Raw genomic sequence first — 16,526 nt, forward strand, 5'->3', positions numbered from 1 at the left:
AATAAGGAATCCAACCCTTTCAGAGTCAGCGCACCCTCCAAGAAGCCCCAGTTAATCCGTTTTCTGCATCAAGGGACGATAACATGAGGGGTGCACGGCGTCACCTAAAGGATTCATGAGAAAACCCTAAGAGTGTTATCTCTTGTTCTCTGCGATCCTACAAAGCATGCCTGGTCCCAGTGGACAAGAGACCCCAAAAGGCCCGCCAAACAGTCAGCCAGCAATTTAGAGTAGAGATAAGGAGATTGGGTGGTAGCTAGAACATTGCATTGGGTCCTTTCCCTCCTTCGGAATGGCCATGATAGAAACTGACCAAAAAGAGGAGGGGAAGGAGAAGGGCTCAGAGGTGCTATTAAAAGCTGTGCAAAGTAGTGGAAGGAGTTCTTCCTTCAGGAACATATAACATTTAATAGAATAGTCAGAGGTGTAGCTTGTAGCTTCTGGGCCCCGATGCAAAATCTGCAACAGAGCCCAATATGCCAATTATAATACTGGTCTATTATGGGGCAGATGTGCTTTGAGCACCAGGGCCCCGATGCAACTGCTACCTCTATAGCTACGCCCGAGTATATTTATCGGGGCCAAGAGATTTGCCTGAGGGAAGACAAAAGATGGCAGCAGTGATTTTCTCAACAGTAAATAGGGATTTTAACATGGAAATGGCATCTGCGGACAAACGGTGGATGCAACAGATAACGTCCCTAGGCCAAGCAGAATTGGTACTGATGGATGTCAGAGCCCTATGCGCATGATAGATATCAATGTCAGTGTCTACCAGAAGACCGAAGAGGGTATTAAAGATGCCAGTGAAAGTGGACAGTAGGTCAGGGGGCGTGAGTTGCCCCCCCCCCCCCCGGAAAGGTCATAAATACGAATGTTATTCAGCCTGTTGCGACTTTTGATGTCATCAAGGCATTTGGCCAGGGCCTTTTGTACAATGTAGTGATAAGAAGCAGAGCATTGCAGAGCCTGAAAAGTTGGGAGTACAGACACTTTAAAGGATTCCAGTGCTCTAACTTGTGCCTGCAGAGTAGAAATGTCCTCTTTAACAGGCTGAAGGTCTCGAGCTCAGATGCAAAAGCAGACATGTCCTGCTTTGTTGGTAGTAGAACCCGGAGGGCTTGCAGCTCAGGGTGCCCTGGTAGTAGAGCCACAGCCTCTGCAGGAGGCGGCAGATGGACAGTCAGGTCATCTTTTAGTGGGAGGGAATGGCGACAGTGGCTGTTAGGGTGGAGATAGCAGTGCCCAGGAACATCCCTAGCAAACAGGGGCATACGATCAAGGTCAACTGGTGACTGTGGGGCCTAGAGCAGAGACAAAGCAGGAGCCTCTTGGGGTGTGTCTGTGACTCAGTGCTGGGGCCAAATGCTAGCAGGCCCATGTGGTTGTTTGGATCGATTTCTTACCGTGATCAGTCAACTCCAGTCATATTTATTAGTAGACAGATTTATTATTGCAGGTCAGCAGTAGAGTCACACCCAAGGTCAGGCTTCTGTTTCTTATATTAACACTTTCTGTGTGAGCTGATTAGCTAAAGGCACACTGGTGGCTCATGATGCCAATCACAGTGCCCCTTTTACAGGTATTTCCTAATATAGCAAAAGCTCATTATTCTTCTACCTAAGAGCATTTGCATAGTTTAAAGCATCACTGAAATAAGCTAAATGTTAACTAAAACTTGGAAAATAAGCCAGTGCCATCTTAGCTAGGCATCACATGTAAAAATACAGGGAACATAGATATCAAAATATAATTTTTCCAACAGTGGTCAGGGCTCATGTCTCTTTCAGCATGGTCCTATTCAGACAATATGCTGCCTGAATAGTGAGCTGAGTGATCAGGGGAGCCGGTTCTGCATCTCTCCACTTGAGTCTCCCCACCAAAAGAAGCAGGTGGGCGAGGGTGGTCTTGGAGGACTGTCTTGGTCTTGTTTTCCCCATAAAGGCAGATAAAATCCCCTTCTTATGGTCGCACGCAGCCTCAGTATAGAAGTGTCCACTCTCCTGCAAGCCTCACAACTTCAGTTTTTATGTCTGGTGTGTTGATGACATTACACTACAAACAGCCCCCTCATTTTATTATTTATATATATATATATATATATATATATATATATATATATATATATATATATATTTTTTTTTTTTTTTTTTTCCATGTGTATCTGTCCATGAATTACCTGTACGGGGAACAAAACAACAACAAAAAAAACGGCATGGTACCACAAGCATTAACCCAAGAATAGTCTTGGCTGGCAGTGGAATCAAACAAACACACATAACACACATATCATACTTATATATTGGCGTACCAAGAGAGGGGTCACTGTGAAGTAATACAAACCTGTAGCAGGGAACCAAATTGCAAGAAAAAAACAACCCTTTGGAGCTGGCGCTGCAGACTTATCGAAGGAAACTTAAGAAAAAAACCTTTTTCTAAGGATGATGAATGATGTAACTTTACTAATAAAAAGAATAAAACATCTCTACAGCAATGCATGTTTCTAGGTGCACTCCCTCTCCCTTTCCTCAGATTGGTAACCAATTTGAAGAAGGGGGAGCACACCCTAACATGGATCATTTTCTTCAACGAGTATACAGCGCCTGTTACAAGGGGTCTTTTTCTTTCCATTTGGTGTGTAAAAATTAGATTTTGTAAGTGGCTGCCTATATTTTTTTACAGTGAAAAATGCTGATGAAAAACTGCAACAATGCAGCCAGGTGAAGGACCTGGCTCATGACAACAGTTAAAGAGAACATTTCCTAAAAAAGACAAAAAAACATGCAGTTTTTCCAAAGTAACGAGGGAACATTGTTTTGTAACATCTCTAAGATACCTGAAATTTGTTGGGAGAAAAGTCGTGGCATGGTTTAAGAAAAGTGGTTTCTAAATCACAGTTTGAGCAATTCTATGAATTAACCATTTTACAACTATTGAAATATCATATTTCATAAAATTGTTAAAGTGTCAAATGCATACCTGAAAACCCGTAATAGAAACTCTATTTGACTCAATTGTTGGCCTTCGTGGCAGACGAGGAGAAGACTGCGGTGAAGTCACTGGAGAATATGGAAGAGATGGGTAAATATATTGTCCATTCACACCTTCATTTTCATTTGGAGACTGAGCAGATGGAGAACGTTCTTGAAGTGAAAGTTTTCTATTGCTCATATTAAGTTTGGCTCTCTGATCTTTATTATCATTTACAATCCCTTCTGTGCTATCCATTATACATCCGCTTTCAGTAAGTCTATGAAAATCAGGCATTTCCTTGGAGTTTTCCTTAGGTTCTTCTGCTTGCAGCCCAGTTTGTCCATTCTGGTCATGATCGTTTTCAGAGATGCTGGAATCATATTCTGTGACCACAATAACAGATTCCATCCCTAAGTCTAAACTCAGTGCTGAGAAACTACAGACAATATGAGGCTGACTTGATGTTTCACGGTCATCTTGCAGGATGGACCTCTCAGAAGAAGCCCTCTTGGACACGCATGATGACATGGTGTATGACCACGCTTCATGCACTCACTTAATGTGATCCCATTGGAACCTAAAAATAAACAATATTTGTAATAAAAAGCAATACATGTTACATGAAGACAAAAGATTTCTGACATTTTGTCATTGTTTATATAGTGCAGAGAGAATTAAAAAAAAAATACATTTTAGGCAACAGTGAAAGTTCAACAGTTTTTTTATTTTTTTCCTGCTACCTGGTTGTCGAGCGTCCGTGTATCCCGTCCACACCTTGGAGTTCTACTGTTATTTTGGCTATATCTGATGAGACGAGGAGTGGCTGCTGACACCTTGATCCACTTTTGCACTTGGTGGAGTGTAACCCACTGTGGTAAGAGCAATATCCACCTACACCCCTCTGTGCAACAACGGTACCACACTATCGAGCGCTGTCTGTCTTTTGTTTTAAGAATGTTTTTTCGTGACATATTCTACTTTATGTCAGAGGTAAATTTTTGTTGATACTTGCATATAATATATGCAGATACATGCATATTTTCATCATAAAGTTGACAAGTTTTTACTTTTGGAAAACATCAGAGGGCTTCAAAGTTCAGCAGCAATCTTCCAATTTTTCACAAAATTTTCAAATCCAGAATTTTTCAGGGACAAGTTCAGTTTTGAAGTGGATTTGAAGGGCCTTAATATTAGAAATACCCCATAAATGACCCCATTATAAAAACTGCCCCTCAAAGTATTCAAAATGACATTCAGTAAGTGTGTTAACTCTTTAGGTGTTTCACAGGAATAGCAGCAAATTGAAGGAGATAATTCAAAATCTTCATTTTTTTCACTTGCATGTTCTTGTAGACCAAGTTTTTGAAATTTTACAAGGGGTAAAATTAGAAAAAGCCCCCCAAAACTTGTTACCCAATTTCTCTTGAGTAAGGAGATACCTCATATGTGTATGTAAAGTGTTCGGCGGGCGCTGTAGAGGGCTCAGAAGGGAAGGAGCGTCAATGGGATTTTGGAGAGTGAGTTTTTCTGAAATGGTTTTTGAGGGGCATGTCACATTTAGGAAGCCCCTATGGTGCCAGAACAGCAAAAAAACAAACAAACAAAAAAAAAAAACAACATGGCATACTATTTTGGAAACTACACCCCTCAAGGAACGTAACAAGTGACACAGTGAGCCTTAACACCACACAAGTGTTAGACAAATTTCTGCTAAAGTTGGACATGAAAATGAAAAATTAGATTTGTTTTCACTAAAATGCTGGTGTTACCCCAAATTTTTCATTTTCACAAGGGGTAATAGGAGAAAAGGCCTCCCAAAATTTGTAACCCCATTTCTTCTGAGTATGGAAATACCCCATATGTAGATGTAAAGTGCTCTGTGGGCAAACTACAATGCTCAGAAGAGAAGGAGCGCCATTGAGCTTTTGGAGAGAGAATTTGGCTGGAATAGAAGTCGGGGGCCATGGGCGAGAATTTGGCTGGAATAGAAGTCGGGGGCCATGGGCGAGAATTTGGATGGAAAAGAAGTCGGGGGCCATGTGCGTTTACAAATGTGACCCCATTTTGGAAACTACACCTCTCATAGAATTTAATAGGGGGTGAAGTGAGCATTTAACCCCACTGGCATTTGACAGATCTTTGGAACAGTGGGCTGTGCAAATACAAAATTAAATTTTTCATTTTCACGGACCACTTTTCCAAAAATCTGTCAGACACTTGTGGGGTGTAAATTATCACTGCACCCCTTATTAAATTCAGTGAAGGGTGTAGTTTCCAAAATGGGGCCACATGTGGGGGGGTCCATTGTTCTGGCACTATGGGGCTTTGTAAACACACATGGCCTTCAATTTCGGACACATTCTCTCTCCAAATGGCGCTCCTTCTCTTCTGAGCATTGTAGTTTGCCCGCAGAGCACTTTTCATCCACATATGGGGTATGTTCTTACTCAGAAGAAATGGGGCTCCAAATTTTGGGGAGCTTTTTCCTATTCTCCCTTGTGAAAATGAAAAATGTAGGGTAACATCAGAATTTTAGTGAAAAAACTTTTTTTTCATTTTCACATCCAATTTTCACGAAAATTCGTCAAACACCTGTGGGGTGTTAAGGCTCACTATACCCCTTGTTACATTCTGTGAGGGGTGTAGTTTCCAAAATGGGGTCACATGTGGGTATTTATTGTTTTGTGTTTATGTCAGAACCACTGTAAAATCAGCCACTCCTGTGCAAATCACCAATTTAGACCTCAAATGTACATGGTGTGCTCTCACTTCTGAGCCATGTTGTGCGCCTGCAGAGCACTTTACACCCACATATGGGGTAGTTCTGCACTCAGGAGAAATTGCGTTACAAATTTTGGGGGTCTTTTTTTCCTTTTACCACTTGTGAAAATGAAAAGTATGGGGCAACACCAGCATGTTAGTGAAAAAAATAATAATAATTTACAACAACATGCTGGTGTAGACCCCAACTTTACCTTTTCATAAGGGGTAAATGGAGAAAAAGCCCCCCAAAATCTGTAACGCAATTTCTCCTGAGTACGGAAATACCCCATAGGTGGCACTAAACTGTTAACCTTGAAATACAACAGGGCTCCAAAGCAAGAGAGCACCATGCGCATTTGAGGACTATTTTGGGGATTTGCATCCGTTACCAAAATACCCTACGGCAGTGTTTCCCAAACAGAGTGTCTCCAGCTGTTGCAAAACTCCCAGCATGCCTTAACAGACAGTGGCTGTCCAGCAATACTGGGAGTTGCTGTTTTTCAACAACTGGAGGCTCCATTTTGGAAACAGTGCTGTACAAGATGTTTTTTATTTTTATTGGGGGGGGGGGGTGCAACTGTGCAGTGGTATGTGTATATGTAGTGCTTTACTTTTTATTTTGTGTTAGTGTAGTGTAGTGTATTTAGGGTATATTCACACGGGAGTTAGGAAACAAACTCTGTTTCACAACCAATGTGTCTCCAGCTGTTGCAAAACTGCAACACTCAGGATGCATTGACAGTCAAAGGGCTTGCTGAGAATTCTAGTTTTGCAACAGCTGGAGGCACACTGCTAAAACTCCCAGCATGCCCTTTGGTAGTCTGTGCATTCTTGGAGTTGTAGTTATGCAACAGCTGGATGAACACTTTTTCATAGAAAAATGTGCCTCCAGCTGTTGCATAACTACAACCCCCAGCATGCACAGACTACCAAAGAGCATGCTGGGAGTTGTAGTTTTGCAACAGCTGGTGTTCCAACTACAACTCCCAGCATGCTCGACCGATCAATCACGTGATCGTGAGGTGTCACCTGTGCCATCTTACTCCTGCTGGGTAAGGGTGAATGGGGCTGTCTTGGACAGCCCCATTCACCCTTTTTTTCCCAGTCCTGGCCCCCAGGGGTTTGCATGGGATGCCTGCTGAATGACTCCAGCAGGCATCCTGGTCCCCGCCTGGCGGGGGGGCAGATGACATGCCTCTCAAACCAGACTGTCCACCAGCAATCCTGGGAGATGAGCAGAGATGGGATGAGACAACCTCTTTAAAAATAGCGATCAAGCTGAGCTGCATAACCCAGCATGGCCATTTACCTTGTGATGTAGATAACATGTTGTTTTGATACTTTTGGCCGGCCTGATTACAGTAATACCAGATTTGTATAGTTTCCGTCATGTTTTACTAATTAAAAAAAAAATTCTGAACGTTTTCGAATTTAATTGCCATTTTTTGACCCCTGTAGCTTTAAATAAAAAAAATTAAAAATTTGCATACCAAGCTGTATGCGGGCTCATTTTTTTGTGCCATAATCTGTTTTTTTGCATTGATCTGACTTTCATCACTTTTTTTTTTTTTTTTTTTTTTTTTACATTTACGTCATTTACCGTATGGGATACATAATGTTATATTTTAATAGTTAATACAATTACAAGCGCAGCGATACTAAATATGTTTATTATTATTATGTTTACATGTTTTTGTATAGGAAAAGGGGGTGATTTGAACTTTTAACATGGAAGGGGTTAATGTGTGTCTTTTAAACTTTTATTAAAACTTTTTTTTTTTTTTTACAGTTTATTAGACTTTTAGGAAGAATCATTAGATTCCTGATACAGATCAATAGAGTTCTATTGAACTCCATTGATCTGTGTGCTCTGCGCTCCATTGATAGAGCCTAGTCCAGCCAGGATCAATGACAGAGCCACGGGACAGCAGGGAACAGAGGTAAGCCCTCCTGCTACCTCTATAGTGGATTCGCCCCCCGCCCCCCCCCCCCCCCCCCCGTGATCGTGCTGCGGGTGGGCAATCCACCCCACCAGTGAGGATTCACATTTCCCTTTAGACGCCGCTGTCAGCTTTGGCAGCGGCGATCTAAATGGTTAATAGCCAGCCGCATGCTGGGTATTAGCAGCAGTGTCAGGTGGAAATTTGGGGAGAAGCGGTCACAAGTCTGCACGGGTCGCAAATTTCCTCCTCACAGCGGCCCCCGGCTACTGAGAACAGCCAGGGGGTGCAGAGTACGGAGCAGGCAGGAGTCCGTAGCCCGCTCCATACAGACTGCTGAGCTTGTCAGATCCGGCCCTGCTTGCCAGAAGCTGGGCTAAGGGCCGGAAAAATTCACCTGCCCACACCCGGAACTGTATGTTCCGGACATCGGGTAATAGGAATTCCACATCCATGATTACAATACAGTTGGTCTGGCCATGAGGGGACAAAATATAAAAAAATTGCTATCGGGAGTACCCCTATATAAGAAAATAAATGGATCAAAGTGTCTCTAGGTTTCCATTAACAGTACTTATATACACTCCGAAATTTTTTTAAATTAATTAAACTTATTCACACATACAGTATCCTGCGCATCTTTGATCGCAAGATTTGAAGCTATGTTCTGTCATTTAGGTTACATTAAAATCTACAGCTTCAAATCCTGCGTATCAAATATGCGCAGGATACTGCATGTGTGAATATACCCTAGTGGTAGGGTTACATGTGCCATATTTTTCTGCTGTATTTTTTTTCTACCCATTGAAGTCAATGGATAGCAAAATCAGTTGCAGAAAATACGCAGAAAATACGCAGCAAAATTTGGCATGTGTGACCCTACCTTAAGGGTCTATTCACATGTACAATATCCTGTTCATATTTGATGCGCAGTATTTGAAGCTGCAGATTTGAAGTTTTGTTCAGTCATATAGTTTACATTACAATCTGCAGCATAAAATCCTGAGCATTAAAGGGGTATTCCAGGCCAAATTTTTTTTTATATATCAACTGGCTCCGGAAAGTTAAACAGATTTGTAAATTACTTCTATTAAAAAATCTTAATCCTTCCAATAGTTATTCGCTTCTGAAGTTGAGTTGCTTTTTTCTGTCTAACTGCTTTCTGATGACTCACGTCCCAGGAGCTGTGCAGTTCCTATGGGGATATTCTCCCATCATGCACAGCTCCCGGGACGTGACATCATCATTGAGCAGTTAGACAGAAAACTTCAGAAGCTAATAACTATTGGAAGGATTAAGATTTTTTAATAGACGTAATTTACAAATCTGTTTAACTTTCTGGAATCAGTTGATATATATAAAAAAAGGTTTTGCCTGGAATACCCCTTTAAATACGCAAAGTATACTGTACTACGAATACATCCTAAAAGAGTTACTGAACTTATTGACAATAGTAATAATAGTAATAGTAACAATAGTGCAACCAATTTATTTTTTGTCTTTTGGGTTCTGTTCACATCTTCTCAATTTCTATTGCTCGGTCATCGAAACAAAACAATAAAATAAAGTGTAGGGCCGGATCCTTTTCAAGCATGGCACCCAACAGACCTCCCTGATTTCCAGCATTCTACCAGATGAAAGAGCGAAGCATACATAGCCTAAGACAGTTTCATTAATCTCTCCCAGTACACTCGGATGTGAGTGGGTGTACACTTAACAGAAATTCAAGGTCACTTCTAGAATTCCCATAAAAATAATAACTCATGACAGGAACTGCCCACTTTTGTATATCTTGTCAAATAGCAGAATATGGAATTTTAAACTTACAAAGGACCCCCCCCTTCCTTGCCTTTATAAACTTAAAGTTGTACTCCACTGGAAAACATTTTTTGTTAAATCAACTGGTGCCAGAAAGTTAAATAGATTTGTAAATGACTTCTATAAAAAAAAATCTTAATCCTTCCAGTACTTATCAGCTGCTTTATGCTCCATAGAAAGTTATTTTCTTTTTGAATTTCCTTTCTGCCTGACCACAGTGCCCTCTGCTGACACCTCTGTCCATTTTGGGAACTGTCCAGAGCAGGAGAAAATCCCCATAGAAAAACCTCTCCTGCTCTGGACAGTTCCCAAAATGGACAGAGGTGTCAGCAGAGAGCACTGTGGTCAGGCAGAAAGGAAATTCAAAAAGAAAATAACTTTCTGTGGATCATACAGCAGTTGATAAGTACTGGAAGGATTAAGATTTTTTTTAATAGAAGTAATTTACAAATCTGTTTACCTTTCTGGCACCATGTTTTCCAGTGGAGTACTCCTTTAAAATGCTAGGAAAAAAACAAAGACCAATTAAAACTGTATAACTCCATTGCTTAACCTCTTAGTGAAAAGCCAACTTGAGCCTTGTTGCCCAAACAGTCTCCATTTTTTTCAATGTCAAATTAATTGATTTTTATTGTATGAAGGCTTGTTTATTGCCTAAGTTACTTTTTAATAGCAACATTTTGGGGTTTATATAACTTATTGATTAAATTATATTAATTTAATTTTTTGGGAGGGATAATGGAAAAAAATGGGATCTTGTTTTAAAGGAGTACTCCAGTGAAAAACATTTTTTTTTTCTCATATCAACTGGCTCCAGAAAGTTAAAACAGATTTTTAAAATTACTTCTATCAAAAAAGCCTTAAAAGGAGTGCTCTCTGCTGACTCCTCTCTCTGTATCAGGTACTGTCCAAAGCAGGAGGAAATCCTCATAACAAACCTGTCCTGCTCCGGACATTTCCTGACATGGACAGAGTTGGAAGCAGAGAGCAATGTGGTCAGACAGAAAAAAAATAATTTACTTCCTCTGTAGCATACAGCAGCTGATAAATACAGGAAGGATTAAGATTTTTAATAGAAGTAATTTACAAATCTGTTTACATATGCTGTTTGTAATAACAAAATCATTGGGGATGACTTGGAGATAGAATTAACAAAGGGCAAGAGTAAAAAAAAAAAATAAAAAAAAACTGCAAATTTTTTTATTTTGTGCATTAGAAAGTGGATAACCCCGAACTCTCCAAATATATGTGAATGGTTAGAGATGATAAAGAGGTATTATAGAAAATATGTAAATTGATATTGAATAAGGAAGAGAACAAGGCTAGCGTTAAGTGGTCAATATGAAAATGTATTTATTAGATATATATGTATAAGAGGGGGAATTTTTATAATTTTTTTGGGGGGTTGGGGGCAGTGGAATTATGTGGAAAATGTGAATGTTATTATTTATTTTAGGTCATAACACTGCTCAAAAAAACTCCAAGTAATGTAACTCCAAGTCAATCACACTTGTGTGAAATCCCACTGTCCACTCAGGAAGCAACACTGATTGACAATCAATTTCACATGCTGTTGTGTAAATGGAACAGATAACATGTCGAAATTTTAGGCAATTAGCAAGACACCCCCCAATAAAAGGAGTGGTTCTGCAGGTGGTAACCACAGACCACTTCTCAGTTCCTATGCTGCCTGGTTGATGTATTGGTCACTTTTGAATGCTGGCGGTGCTTTCACTCTAGTGGTAGCATGAGACGGAGTCTACAACCCACACAAGTGGATCAGGTAGTGCAGCTCATCTAGGATGGCACATCAATGCGAGCTGTGGCAAGAAGGTTTACTGTGTCTGTCAGGGTAGTGTCCAGAGCATGGAGGTGCTACCAGGAGACAGGCCAGTACATCAGGAAACGTGGCAGAGGCTGTAGTAGGGCAACAACCCAGCAGCAGGACCGCTACCTCCGCCTTTGTGCAAGGAGGAGCACTGCCAGAGCCCTGCAAAATTACCTCCAGCAGGCCACAAATGTGCATGTGTCCACTCAAATGGTCAGAAACAGACTACATGAGGGTGGTATGAGGGGCCGACGTCCACAGGTGGGGGTTGTGCTTACAGCCTAACACCGTGTAGGATGTTTTGCATTTGCCAGAGAACACCAAGATTGGAAAATTTGCCACTGGCGCCATGTGCTCTTCACAGATAAAAGCAGGTTCACACTGAGCACATGTGACAGAAGTGACAGAGCCTGGAGACACCGTGGAGAACGCCACCTCATCAGGAGCATGCCCAGGCATTGTACGGAGGTCATACAGGCACGTGGAGGCCACACACACTACTGAGCTTCGTTTTGACTGGTTTTAAAAAGACAGTACATCAGAGTTGGATCAGCCTGTAGGGTGGTTTTCCACTTTGATTTTGTGTGACTTCATATCCAGACCTCCATGGGTTGATAAATTTGTTGTGATTTTGTTGTCAGCACATTCAACTATGTAAAGACGAAAGTATTTCATACGATTAGTTCATTCATTCAGATCTAGGATGTGTTATCTTAGTGTTCCCTTTATTTTGAGCAGATATATATACCGTATATATATATATATATTTTTTTTTTTGTGTGTGTTACTAGTCTAGCACAATAGAGACACTTTTATTTTAAAGTGTACCACTAGTCGGTCGTTCAATTTTTTTCAAGTGTGCACAGTGATATATTTTTTTTGTTTAAGTATTGGGGGGGGGGGGGGTCATTTAATAAAAAAACAAATAAAAAAAAAATTGGTCTGAAGAAGTGCACGAAATAGCTGTAACACGCTCTTGGCGTCCCTCCTCCCCATGCTGTAATCTGCCGGTTATCGAATAAAGTACAGCTGTCACCCAGTTCATGGTGAGTACCATTATCATTTCTTTTCTTGCAAAATAAAAAATTGTATTGCAACATTCCAAGACCCATAACTTTATTTTTTACTTGACAGAGCTGGATGGGGGCTTGCATTTTGCACGTATAATTTTAAGGCACATGCGACTACTTTATCGCTTTTCAGTTTTTTGGGAGGCAGATTGGCAAAATACCACCAACCATTCTTGCATTATTTTTTTATGATTTATTTATTTAGATTATTAACTACATACTTTTAAAGTTTGGGTCTCATGGGCGTAGCTTAATAGGTAATTTTTTTTCTTTTATGTTTATTATTACAAAAAAACAAAAAACTTTTAACCCCTTAAGGACGAAGACCATTTTGACCTTGAGAAACAGGCCAATTTTCCTTTTCCTCCTCCCCTCCTAAAAATCATAACACTTTCAATTTTGCACCTAAAGATGCATATGAGGGCTTGTTTTTTGTGTCACCAATTGTACTTTGTAATAACATTAATCATTTAATTTAAAAAATCTACGACAAAACCCAAAAAAATTATATTTGTGGGGTGAGATTGAAAAAAAAAAAAAAAAAAAAAAAAAGCCATTTTGTCAAATTGGGGGCTTCCGTTTCTACGCAGTGCACTTTTCTGTAAAAATTACACCTTATCTTTATTCTGTAGGTCCATACGGTTTCAAGTATACCCAATTGATGTAGGCTTTACTCTATTTTACTACTTAAAAAAAAAATTATAACTACATGCACCAAAATTACTATGTTTAAAATTGTCATCTTCTGACCCCTATAACTTTCGGTACCATTTTTATTTTGGTGGGACTTTTTGATCGCTTTTCATAATTTTTTTTATGGTATATAAAGTGAATAAAAATGCACAGTTTTGGACTTTGGTATTTTTTTTACATATACGCCATCAACCATGCGGTTTAACATTATATTTTAATAGTCCGGACATTTACGTACGTGGCGGTACCACATATGGTTCTTATTTTTTTTAACATTATTTTTTTATTTAAAAAAATGGGAAGAGGGGGGTGATTCAAACTTTTATTAGGGAGGGGTTAATTCACTTTTATTAAATTTTTCTTTTACACTTTCTCTTTATCTATTTTTAGTCCCCATGGGGGCTATACCATACAATCTTTTGATTGCATATACTGTTCAATGCTATACCATAGCATAGCATAGATCAGTGTTATTGGTGTTTTGCTGCTCCAGGCTGCTGAAGCTTTCTGGAGCAGCAGAGTACCAATCGTACGGCGAGGAGGCAGGTAAGGGCCCTCCTGTCGCCCACTCAGTTGATCTGGACATCGCGATTTTACCGCAATGGTCCCGATAGGCTCTGCTGAGCTGCCGGGATCGTTTTACTTAAATTTTCGAAGCTGTGATCAACTATGATCACAGCATCTAAAGGGTTAATGCCAGGCATCGGCCCGATTGGTGATCCCCGGCATTACCGTGGGTCTTGGCTGCTGATAGCAGTCGGGACCCACTGGGTTTGAAGCTGGTGACGGGTTTGCTAAGCTGGTGACAGGTAACGGGACCAGGGCGTACAGGTACGTCCTCAGTGCCTGTGACCTGCGAAATGTCAGGCAGAAATTCCACCATTTGAATGGAGCCTTAGCCTTTCTACTCATAAGCTTAATCCCAATTGGGTAGTTTGACTGAAAAAGACTGCTAAACCACTGATCCCAATTGTTACAGATAAGGATAATGGAACTCATGTAGCAGTTTAAGTATACAAGTGTATTTTATGAATTTTAAATATATATTCAAATGCTTTCAATGAGGACTACAATTTTCTTTAATTGTCAGTCAATGTAATGTTCTCTTTAAATGACATTACATTCCAAAGAAAAGAACAATCTGTTTGGAATCTTTGATAAGCTTTTTCCACCAGGTACAATAATATTTTATGCAAATACCTTCTGCATGAATATTAATTAAGAAGTAAATCATTCTGATGCATAAAGACAATGTTGGCGCACCTAGCAGCTCTGAAGTGTTAATTGGTTCTATAGAAACTGGAGGCGCTACAAAGCACAAAACGTCCCTCGCTCACTAGGGCATACACAGGAAGTAAACTCTACACTGAAGAGAAGGTCTACAATGAGCATAGGCAAGGAGCTCTTCAGCATAGGGCTTTGGCTTCTGTTACTTTTTACTGATGTTAAACATGCAACAAGGATCATTTATATTCTATTTCTTTTACTTTCTCATCGCAATACAAACTTGAGGGTTTTTTTCACATACAGGCCGATTATTGCCTATAAAGAAGATCCAGCGATCAGCTAACAAATGGCCAATCAATGGATCAGCTGATCACTAAAAATTACCATTGATGGTGGGGGGTAGGTGATGAGGACATCCTTTTTTCGAATCGGAGATAACTCCTTATAATGCAGGTACTGTATATGAGTCAAGTGGCCACTTGAATCTCCAGGCATTAATGGAGATTAAATTCAGCTACATAATCAGGATAATAATGGTATAAAAATAAGAAAGAACAGGAAGCTGTTGTGTCTGTACCCTTAATGACAATCATTTTGAAACTTCTTTCTATGGCACCATGCCATAGCATCTATAGGTTGCCTTTGCCACCTTTGGTCACCTTACCTCTGAGCCTTCTATATGCTCTATATACCACCAGAGCAATGTGATTCTTGAATGAAGGTCATTGTGACCAAAACATCAAAGATGTGCTGGCAAATAAACAACAAAAATGCCAAGTGTCTATGTATAAGTGAGGAGTGGGATCGGCACCAAATAAAAATTCCACGAGTACCATGTTCTGCTATTACTGGATACCATATAATCAAGTAGCAAACAAGAAACAAAATTGTATTTATGTCTTGAAACTATAATGAATGTTTCAACCATTACATATCACAAGGATAACTCTTCACCACAACATAAAACCTAATAGGTCAATCGATATGTCCACCCAGGCCAAAAGAGTCAAAAATTAAAGTCCTTAAGAGCACTACATGTCCGCACGTCACTTGGAATATTTCAAAGTTGCTCTATGGTGTCCTCCATGCTGCTACTAAGGGTTTGCTATAGAGGCACATGAAAGCTGTATCTCCTCTTGTGAGTGTGTGCTGTGCATGGAAGACATCATAGCAGCTATCCTCCAGAACAGAACCAGGGCGCCTCCAACTGTTGCAAAACTGCAACTCCCAGCATTCCCCCGACAGGCTTTGGCTGTCGGGGCAAGCTGGGAGTTGTAGCTTTGCAACAGCTGGAGGCACCTTGGTTGGGAAACACTGCTCCAGACACTAGCTCAGGGACATAAAATTAAAGATGAGTATATGTACAGGAAAATACAGAGAGAATTAGCGCTCAGATCCAAGTCCCACCACCTATATCGAGAATTGAAATTTAGACTCACCCGGTGAATGTGGAGTGATGCCTAAGGCAACTCCCCACTAACACCAATGGGCCCAGATGGCAGTTTTGTCAATCAAAACAAACGTGGTATCTTCACAAATCCACAATTCTGGAGAGCGCACAGTCCTCCGGGAACATAACAATGCCCGTATAAAAACAGTATAAACACAAAAGGGATAGAAAGTTGACCAGCGCTCAGTGAAGTACGACTTAAGATATATAGATAAAAGGAGCAATTACAAACTTACTCCACAATGGGGGATCTAGGTGATCCTTTCACCAAAGATACCCCCTCCAAGACAGCTTGTATCATTCATCGCCGGGTATGGGTAGCAATTCACAGCGCCAGGACAGCCAGTGATTCAGGAATCCATTTCATGTAGCAACGCGTTTCAAAGGTTAAAATATACCTTCTTCATCAGGCTTACACATAATAGTAAATCATCCATTCAATTTATACTCACACCGCGTCTCCTCAAACACCGGCATCTTCCGCTCACTACATCCCTTCCGGTCTCATGATCACATGACCGCAACTATGCAGCCATAGCTGTTACGTGGCTGTCAGATGGATAAGGTTGATCACTTGCGCATGCGCTCTGACCGAAACAGAGTGTCCCAGCCTGGAACGCATAGGTATTGGACATATATCTACGGCGCATGTGCCATGGCTAGACTGACGCGTGGATGGACCTATGTGTTAACGCGTGGGTCTAGCCATGGCGCATGCGCCGTAGATATATATGTCCGATACTTATGCGTTCCATGCATGTGCA

At 40.6% G+C, this 16,526-nt stretch overlaps 1 protein-coding gene across 5 annotated transcripts in view; it reads right to left on the reverse strand.

The window, feature by feature from the left end:
• Positions 1–16,526, reverse strand: part of CAMKK2 (calcium/calmodulin dependent protein kinase kinase 2) — a 102,926-nt gene that overhangs the window by 57,884 nt on the left and 28,516 nt on the right. For all 5 annotated transcript variants that reach the window (XM_056534628.1, XM_056534601.1, XM_056534624.1 and 2 more), the window contains exon 2: positions 2,980–3,550. In XM_056534628.1, coding sequence (XP_056390603.1) covers positions 2,980–3,501 — 522 coding nt within the window. In that variant the 5' untranslated portion in view covers positions 3,502–3,550. The remainder of the gene's footprint in view (positions 1–2,979; positions 3,551–16,526) is intronic.

Source organism: Hyla sarda, chromosome 1, assembly GCF_029499605.1.
Source record: "Hyla sarda isolate aHylSar1 chromosome 1, aHylSar1.hap1, whole genome shotgun sequence".
NCBI classification, from domain to species: domain Eukaryota; kingdom Metazoa; phylum Chordata; class Amphibia; order Anura; family Hylidae; genus Hyla; species Hyla sarda.